Consider the following 10,000-nt stretch of genomic DNA (forward strand, 5'->3'; position numbering starts at 1 on the left):
GGTAAAGCCACAAATTTGGCCCATCACTGCTACACGGGTTAAACGAAGGTACACATTTACTGGAAGAAGACTCCCCGTTTACAGCTCTGGGCACTGCGCGGCAAATGCAGTACAACCCCTCCCCCCCCCCCCTCCCCCCCTTTCACAGCTTTGGGTATGGCCCGAGAATGTATTAAAATAGAATGTATATCTCTATTAACTCCTTTGGGCTCCTGCGATCACAACTTTATCTCCATGTCCTGTCCCATCGCTCCTGTACCCTCAATGAAATGGCGCGTACACGTCAACAAAGAAATCATATCTGTTGTATTAATGTATATATGTAAATACTTTAAACTCCTTTGGGCTTGTCCGATCGCAATTTTTTATCCATATTCTGTCCCGTCGCTCCTGTACCCTCAGCGGAATGGCGCGTACAAAATAACGAACAAACTATAGATATGCATGTATTTATAGTGTTTTTTATTGATAAGAATACTCGAGGTTACCAAAGAAGTACATTCAGACCAGGAAAGTTTAGTACAGATCACCATAGATGTAGAATAGGGAAGTTTTCAGCATATCACAATAATTCAGGAAGTCAAATGAGCTTCTGTCATGCACGATTCTTAAATATGCAAAACAAGGTCAAATGAGCGTCTGAAATATATATGTTGCTTACTCAAATGAGCTTCTGTCATGCACGATTCTTAAATATGCAAAACAAGGTCAAATGAGTGTCTGAAATATATATGTTGCTTACTCAAATGAGCTTCTGTCATGCACGATTCTTAAATATGCAAAACAAGGTCAAATGAGCGTCTGAAATATATATGTTGCTTACTCAAATGAGCTTCTGTCATGCACGATTCTTAAATATGCAAAACAAGGTCAAATGAGTGTCTGAAATATATATGTTGCTTACTCAAATCAGCTTCCTGTCATACGCGATTCTTAAAGTATGCAAAACAAGGTCAAATGAGCGTCTGAAATATATATGTTGCTTACTCAAATCAGCTTCTGTCATGCACGATTCTTAAATATGCAAAACAAGATCAAATGAGCGTCTGAAATATATATGTTGCTTACTCAAATGAGCTTCCTGTCATGCACGATTCTTAAATATGGCAAACAAGATGAAATGAGCGCCTGAAATATACAATTCTTACGCAAACTTACACTCACGGTCGAAAAACCTCCCGTAATGTGTAGGTTCTCGAAACGGACAAATGGGATCCTAAAATATAGGTTCCAACCCTCCAATAAGCTCTGTGATACATGTTTAAGCAGTCAAATGAGCGTCTGCAACACACTTATGCCTTGGGGACAGGGCGAGCTTGTACCAGGTGTTTCTATTTGTCACACTCCCTCGAATCTCTTGTATCATATATGCACATAAATTTCTGTTCTATTAGTTTTATCTCCTTCCTGCTTTTCCTTCTGTCCTTCCCTTCCCTTCCTTTCATATCCTTAAGAATTCCACGAGATTATACGTGATGTTTCTATTTGTCACACTCACTCGAATCTCTTGTATCATATATACACAAATTTCTGTTCTATTAGTGTTATCTCCTTCCTGCTTTTCCTGCTTTCCTTCCCTTCCCTTCCTTTCATATCCTTGAGAATTCCACAAGCTTATATCTGATGTTTCTATTTGTCACACTCACTCGAATCTCTTGTATCATATATGCACATAAATTTATGTTCTATTAGTTTTATCTCCTTCCTGCTTTTCCTGCTTTCCTTCCCTTCCCTTCCTTTCATATCCTTAAGAATTCCACGAGCTTATACGTGATATTTCTATGCTTCTCACTCACGAATCTCCTATATAGTCATGCTTTGGTTTACGAGCTTGATTCGTTCCGGAACTTTACTCACGAACCAAAGTACTCGTAAACCAAAACTGTAAGTCAGTCTAATGCTGAAAACTTAAGGATGGCATACCAGAGAACAAATATAAGCATACAGCATTGCATAGAAACACCAGGTACAAATTCGCTCCTTTCCCAAGACATAACAACACAATTATATATAGTAAAATGAGCATCCGATTCTAGGATACAAATATAACTCATCAAACTCTACAGTATTTCTCAGAGAGTCAACTGAGCACCCAAGATACAGGTAGGAATCAAATAAGGATCTAAGTTACTAATGAGTTCCTTGTGTCTATGTATCAATGATATATATAGTATGCGCTGTCTAGGTATGAATATATATATGTATAGGTGTTTCTCGTACGTTGGTTATCAAAATGTAGACAAATATACTATAAAATACTTGCTTTGCTACAAGAGGAGGCGTCCATAGAAAATGATTACAGGCTGTTCAGGATAACTAGGCGAATAGGCCCCGCCCACCCCAGCCAGGCAGCCAATTAGATGAGCCTTTCCCGGTACCCACCAATCACAGGCAGCCTCACTTTGAAGGGGAGGAACCTTGCCCCGTATCAACCAATCATGTTGAGCTTGATTCGTAAAGGGGCGTGACCTGCTTGTTGATTGGCCAATGATATGCGTCCAAAGGGGAGGTGGGAGGAGCTTATCCGCCACGTTAGCCTGAACGGAGTTATAATATAGAGACTGTCGGTGGATTTTTATGAGCTGAATATTTAGTTTCGTAAATGAATACCTCTTGAAGGTTGTCTAATGTTTCCCTAGAATGCCAAATGTGCTGTGGAAACAACTTATAAGCGTAAATAATGTGTTTGAGAATGTTGAGATGTCCCTGGCATGTCCACCTTGCTACTAATCTTTTTTTTACCGCTGTTTAACCGTTTGTCTTCAGTGTAATCGAATTTAACCACAGAGAAATATTATAATGAAACACAAAACTAACGGAGAATTATAAACACATTGAACTGATGCGGAAATAGTACCGTACATGTTATGGCCGCTCCGATAACTCGCTTCCTCCTCCACCAAGTGTTCCTTAGTTGTCATCTGTACTGTACTCGCCTTGAAACCTCCCGCCGGAAAACACCAGAACGAACGTAGCGAGTACAAGAGGTGTGGAGGGAACCATGACGTGTGGGTGTGTGTGGCGACCGGAGACCCAGACAGGGCGGTCGAGGGTCCTCCATTGTGAGGTTCATGTATACTCACCAGTATTTTATTGGTCGTAACGGCGTCGGGAGGGCAAAGCACCGTACTACAGACAGGGCGTGATCAATGTCTGGCGGGAAGCGAGGCGTCGGCGCGGCCATAAGATCAAACTTTTTCGAAACCTTACACAGAAAAATGGAAACTCTTGAAGTAAAAATCCAGATGTTGAACAGTAAAATAAACCTTAGATCTAAACAGCCATGGAGTGATATGATGGTGCGCGACACGCTGGGCAATGCTCCTTGGCGGCCACCCAGAGACGCGGGTACCCTACTATATAGCCGAGTGCGATACACCCCACCCAGGGACCGTTGCCAGATTGTCGTACTCACAGCATAGTATTTACCGGTTTCTGACGCCTAACTATCGCCAAGAAACATCAGGAATTAACTATTTTAACGATAATTATAAGTGAATCTCCTTATTGGGGTCCACGAGACAGTTTTTGGGTCGGAAGTCGGTAAATATAAGAGGCTGAGTAAGATAATCTGGCAACGTTGCACCCAGGGATGAGAGGTTGTCTATCATCCCTGACTCCTCCCACTCACTGGTGCTGGTCTTCAAACACTGCTTCCCCCTTAAAGCCTGGCCATCCCGCGACGCTGCCGTGTGCGATATCCTCCCCACACAAGGCAAAGTGACCACCATGGCACAGCGCGACGGGTTCACCGACGCACACGAAGCATGACTGACGACCAGCGTTGCCAGATTGTCGTACTCGGTCTTATATTTGCCGATTTCCGACCCCAAAACTATCTCCTCCACCTCAGTAGTTAGAGTTATTTATAGTTATCGTTGAAATGGTTAAATACTAGTGTCTTCCTTTTGCAATAATTGTGGGGGAACCGAAAAATACGATGCTCTGAGTACGATAATCTGGGACACCAATTTTCAGCGTTGCCAGATTGTCGTACTCAGCCTCATGTTTGCCGATTTCCGACCCCAAAACTGTCTCTTCCACCTCAATAGTTAGAGTTATTTATAGTTATCGTTGAAATGGTTAAATACTAGTGTCTTCCTTTTGCAATAATTGTGGGGGAACCGAAAAATACGATGCTCTGAGTACGATAATCTGGGACACCAATTTTCAACGTTGCCAAATTGTCGTACTCAGTCTTATATTTCCCGATTTCCGACCCCAAAACTGTCTCTTCCACCCCGATAGTTAGTTATTTATAGTTATCGTTGAAATGGTTAAATACTAGTGTCTTCCTTTTGCAATAATTGTGGGGGAACCGAAAAATACGATGCTCTGAGTACGATAATCTGGGACACCAATTTTCAACGTTGCCAAATTGTCGTACTCAGTCTTATATTTCCCGATTTCCGACCCCAAAACTATCTCCTCCACCTCAGTAGTTAGAGTTATTTATAGTTATCGTTGAAATGGTTATATACTAGTGTCTTCCTTTTGCAATAATTGTGGGGGAACCGAAAAATACGATGCTCTTGAGTACGATAATCTGGGACACCAATTTTCAACGTTGCCAAATTGTCGTACTCAGCCTCATGTTTGCCGATTTACGACCCCAAAACTGTCTCTTCCACCCCGATAACGAGATTTATTTGCATTTATCGTTGAAATGTTTAATTCTTGGTGTTTTTTAGCAATAGTTATGGGTCAGAAGCCGGATAATACGAGGCTCTGAGTACGATAATCTTGCAACGGTGGGTCTTTTATCAGTAAGTATTTCCCTGGTCATATCTACGTTCAATTTCGTTATAAAATCTACCATAATATTTCTTTTCGTAGTTTATAGGGAGTAGGAACAGTTTCGTCCGTATAACATCCTTGGGTGACCATCAGCGAACATTCACCATATTATCGTATTATGCATATTTTAACGTTCTTATGACGCTAAAAAAGTGTTCAGATTAAATATACGTAAATAAAAAAGAAAGATAACCTCTCGGACATCATTTACAGTATAACGTTATCCAAAACAGCCATTATGTGATACGATACAAATTCTTATTAAATATTTCAACGTCCGGAATAAACAAAACAACCAAAAAAACAACCTTAATATTAATACAGCAACCCATAAAAGCACATCATAATAATTTAATGATAACAATGAAGGTAATTAATATAGTCTCTCATTTGACTCGATATGTCCAGCGGCATGGCGGAGGACGCGGCCGAAGTGCAATTTTTATCTGGTTATTTTAATGTTTTTCCTCCATTTCCCGGCCATGGAGGAAAGAATGCGAGGAGTGACGAATGGAGGAAAGATTCAAGAACACGTGAGTAAAATATAATAGATGGTAATGCAGGGAGAAGGGAGAAAAAGGGAAAATAAGAGAAGGGGTAGGAAGGGAAGGGAAGGGAGAAGATGCGATTAGGAAAGATTTGAAAGAAAAAGAAAATCATAGAAAGGAGAAAAAATATAAGTAGTAGTAGTAGTAGTAGTAGAAGTAGTAGTAGAAGTAGAAGTAGTAGTAGTAGTAGTAGTAGTAGTAGTAGTGGTAGTAGCATTAGTAGTAGTGGTGGTGGTAGCCGTGTAGTGCTTGGAAGTCTAGATTAAGAGTGGAATGTACAGTAGTAGTAGTAGTAGTAGTAGTAGTAGTAGTAGTAGTAGCAGTAGAAGTAGTAGTAGTAGTAGTAGTAACAATAGTAGAAGTAGTAGTAGTAGCATTAGTAGTAGTGGTGGTGGTAGCCGTGTAGTGCTTGGAAGTCTAGATTAAGAGTGGAATGTACAGTAGTAGTAGTGGTAGTAGTAGTAGTAGTAGTAGTAGTAGTAGTAGTAGTAGTAGTAGTAGTAGTAGTAGTAACAATAGTAGTAGTAGTAGTAGTAGTAGTAGTAGTAGTAGTGGTGGTGGTAGCCGTGTAGTGCTGGGAAGTCTAGATTAAGAGTGGAATGTACAGTAGTAGTAGTAGTAGTAGTAGTAGTAGTAGTAGTAGTAGTAGTAGTAGTATATAAGTAGTTACAAGGTGGTGGCAATACTAACTACATCATTAGCGGCCTTGGTCACTGCGTAAGAAATAGGATTCGACGGAAACGAAGAAGGTGTCAGGGATATGGACCCACTGAGCCCCTCCCCCCCTACCACACGTCTTATGGTAGTGGGTGTCGCCCCCGCTGACCCCCACACACGCCCCCCTACACCCAAATCACCCGCGTCACACCCATACTCCTCCGTGGGCGTGAAGGAGTCTGGGGTCATATAGCTAGGCGTCCCCGTGGGTGAGTCCAAGGGCGTGATTTCGGTGCCATTCTGTAACCCGAGTTGTGAAGGACTGTCATCCTCCTCCTCTTCTTCCTCTTCCTCCTCCTCCTCTATCCCCTCCTCCGACACCAGGCTATAGAAAACGGGGATTGGTGTGGGGGACTTCGATAATCTTCCTCCTATTCTTCTTCCTTCCTCTCCGTCTCTTATGCCGCCTAAGCCTCTGCCGGCGCCCGCTATGCCGCCTCTGCCCTCGCGCCCTCGTCCGCCCTCGATGAGCTCGTGTGCTGGTGGGCATCTGAGAGAGAGAGAGAGAGAGAGAGAGAGAGAGAGAGAGGGGGGGGGGGGGTCAGTGATATCATAACACGTCAATTTGTCTCATTAATAATTTTGTTCCCTTCCTTCCTTCCCTTCTTCCTTCGTTCCTCTGCGTTCCTTCCCTTCCCTTCCCTTCCTTTCCTTCCCTTCCCTTCCCTAACTCCTTCCTTCCTTCCCTTCCCTTCCTTCTTTCCTTCATTCCTTCCCTTTCCTTCCTTTCCCTACGTTCCCTTCCTTCCCTTCCTTCTTTCCTTCATTCCTTCCCTTTCCTTCCTTCTCCTACGTTCACTTCCTTCCCTTCCCTTCCCTTCCCTTCCTTTCCTTCCCTTCCCCATAACTGCTTCCTTCCTTTCTTTCAATCATTCCCTTCCCTTCCCTTTCCTTCCTTCCCTTCCCTTCCTTCCTTCCTTCCTTTCCTATCCTTCCCTCCCCTAACTGCTTCCTCCCTTTCATCCTTCCTTCCTTTCCTTCCCTTCCACCATAACCACCCCTCCTCCTCCTCCTCCTCCTCCTCCTCCTCACCTCACACAGTTCCTCACGAAGATGACAATGCCGACAGTCGCGAAGATAGAGAGGGAGAGAGAGAAGAAGATGACGGGGTTGTAAGCTTGAGCTGTCTCCTTGTAAGAGGGGGGCGGGGGAGGAGGGGGAAGACTCTCTCCTCTTCCTCTTCCTCCTTCTCCTGATCCTTCTTCTCCTGATCCTCCTTCTTCTTCTTCTTCTTCTTCTTCTGTTTTGGTCATGTTAGTGTTGTGTTGAAGTCTCGTGTCTCCTCCTCCTCCTCCTCCTCCTCTTTCTTCCTCCTTCTTCTTAGTCTGAAATGATAAAAAAGGTACTATTATTATTATTATTATTATTATTATTATTATTATTATTATTATTATTACCTCCGCCAGCGAAGTAGGAGGAGGTTATATTTTCAGTCTGGTCAGTATGTTTGTTTATTTGTTTGTTTGTTTGTTCGTCAACAGTCTCCTGTGCACAATTTTGCGGATATCTCAACCAGTTTTTCAAGGAAGCTTCGTGTCCATCCAGAATAGAGCCCGTTAAATTTTTGGTCAAAGGTCAAAGGTCAAGATCGCACAACACGTCAGATTGGCCATAACTTCGGTTCTCTTCATCGTAGAGACTTCAGACTTGGTTCATATTTTAGCTCATGGAAAGACGCACCTTGCATGACCTTGACCTTGACCTTTGACCTTGACCTCGAAAAGTTTGCGTCTAGTTATCATTATTATCAGTATAGTAGTAATAGTAGTAGTAGTAGTAGTAGTAGTAGAATGAGAACATCAATGAATACTACTACTACTACTACTACTACTACTACTACTACTACTACTATTTCTTACCTGGTTGCTATGGACGTAATGCTGGTAGAAGTCTCTTGGTGGTGGTGATGGTGGTGGTTGTGGTGGTTGTGGTGGTGATGGTGGTGATGGTGGTGGTGGTGGTGATGGGTGGGTGGTGGTGGTGGTGGTGGTGGTAGTTGTGGTTGTGTTTCCTTTCCCCCTGAGTTGATGCTGAAGCACTCCACTACTACTACTACTACTACTACTACTACTACTACTACTACTACTACTACTACTACTACTACTACTACTATTACTATTACTAATGTTACTGTTTTTAAGAATACTGACATTATCAATACTTCTTCTCCTTCTTCTACTACTACTACTACTACTACTACTACTACTACTACTACTACTACTACTACTACTACTACTACTACTATTACTACTACTATTACTGTTACTAATGTTACTGTTTTTAAGAATACTGTCATTATCAATACTTCTTCTCCTTCTTCTACCACTACTACTACTACTACTACTACTACTACTACTACTACTACTACTACTACTACTACTACTACTACTACTACTACTATCATTTTCAGTACTTATAACATTGAAATCACTCACACCATCACTCCTACTACTACTACTACTACTACTACTACTACTTCTACTACTATTGCTACCATCACAAGTTGAGACGCGTAATATACGGATAGGTCGGACATGGTTTTGGATATGGGTATTGATGGGCACTGGACACGCCCTTGGGAAATGGTACAGCGCCCCATTGATATCAACTACATCAGGATATGGGTACATTAACTCAGCTTGGGATATGGTTACTCCCGATGTAGAATTCACTATTGCCAACCTCCCATTTCCAAACCCATACAGAACCCCATTACCGGGATACCATGTCCGGGTGTCACCCATATCCAAACTCACCCATTTCCACTCACCCATGTACCGGCCTATCCTTGCCACGCCCCCATGCACACGCACCATAACCAGCACACCCATGTCATCCACCCATGTCCTAACCGTGTCACCCATACCCACGGACACGTTAGAAATGGGTACAAAAGCATTCCTTTGGACATGATAGAGAGTGTGTGAGGTCAGAAGCCATATCTCACTGACCCCATATCCAGTACCCATATCACTAATACTACGACCCCCACCATACCCGCACCATACCCCCTGCAATGTATCTATGGGTATGGGTGGGGTAGGGAAGGGTCCAGGCTCCCATTGTGACCCATATGGAGGTAGTACCCATACCCCACTTGGATACAGGGCCAGTAAGCCAAGTGAGCCCATGGGACATAGGTACAAGGGAGGGGTTGACAAGGGGAGATGTTGACGCTGTATATCCGCTAGGAGCACTCTTGTTGTTGTTGTTGTTGATGATGTTGTTAGTAGCCATGTTGTACTAGGCGTGGCTGGAGACCTGTAATAGTAGTAGTAGTAGTAGTAGTAGTAGTAGTAGTATTTGCATTATACACGAAAAAGTCAATATATTTTGCTTCATATATATAAATCAATCTCTCTCTCTCTCTCTCTCTCTCTCTCTCTCTCTCTCTCTCTCTCTCTCTCTCTCTCTCTCTCTCTCTCTCTCTCTCTCTCTCTCTCTCTCTCTCTCTCTCTCTCTCTCTCTCTCTCTCTCTCTCTCACCCCCTTGAGGTCACTATCCAAATCCTTCCTTCACCATCCGTGGTAGTGGAGGCCAACCAACACCGTGGCCCTGATGGTGGAGTGGTGGAGGTGGGGGTGGTGGTGAGGTGGAGGGGGAGTGGAGTGGAGTGGAAGTGGTCCAGGTTTTCCTCCAGTATGCCTGTGAATGGAGCGAAGGAGAGAATGAGAGGGAGTCAGGTTTGGATTCAAGTACATGTATACCTGTCCTTGTACTTAAATTACTTCTAAGTACACTGTCACGTACTTACAATCGGGATTTAAAGTTATTTGGTACTTAATTGTAGTCTAAGTCTATATACACCAAGTCAAGTCACTCCGCTTCAAAACTGTGACCGGTACGTGCAGGAGGCGGTTTTGGGGGCGGAGCTACGGGATGACGTCACTTGGAGCCAAAAAGAAATACCCGCCAGTTCAGGGGTGACTAAAGTTGGG

At 43.1% G+C, this 10,000-nt stretch overlaps 1 protein-coding gene across 2 annotated transcripts in view; it reads right to left on the reverse strand.

The window, feature by feature from the left end:
- Window positions 1-3,901: 3,901 nt before the first annotated feature.
- Window positions 3,902-10,000, reverse strand: part of LOC126988552 (uncharacterized) — a 13,437-nt gene continuing 7,338 nt past the window's right edge. Inside the window, exons 2-6 of one of the 2 annotated variants that reach the window (XM_050846880.1) lie at window positions 9,548-9,707; window positions 7,922-9,323; window positions 7,095-7,387; window positions 4,632-6,552; window positions 3,902-4,044 (exon numbers count right to left, since the gene is read on the reverse strand). In XM_050846880.1, coding sequence (XP_050702837.1) covers window positions 6,012-6,552; window positions 7,095-7,387; window positions 7,922-9,323; window positions 9,548-9,707 — 2,396 coding nt within the window. In that variant the 3' untranslated portion in view covers window positions 3,902-4,044; window positions 4,632-6,011. Of the gene's footprint in view, window positions 4,045-4,434; window positions 6,553-7,094; window positions 7,388-7,921; window positions 9,324-9,547; window positions 9,708-10,000 lie in introns of both variants that reach the window. The other variant, XM_050846879.1, reaches the window with a different exon arrangement.

The sequence above is a fragment of the Eriocheir sinensis genome, chromosome 69 (assembly GCF_024679095.1).
Source record: "Eriocheir sinensis breed Jianghai 21 chromosome 69, ASM2467909v1, whole genome shotgun sequence".
Classification (NCBI taxonomy): Eukaryota; Metazoa; Arthropoda; class Malacostraca; order Decapoda; family Varunidae; genus Eriocheir; species Eriocheir sinensis.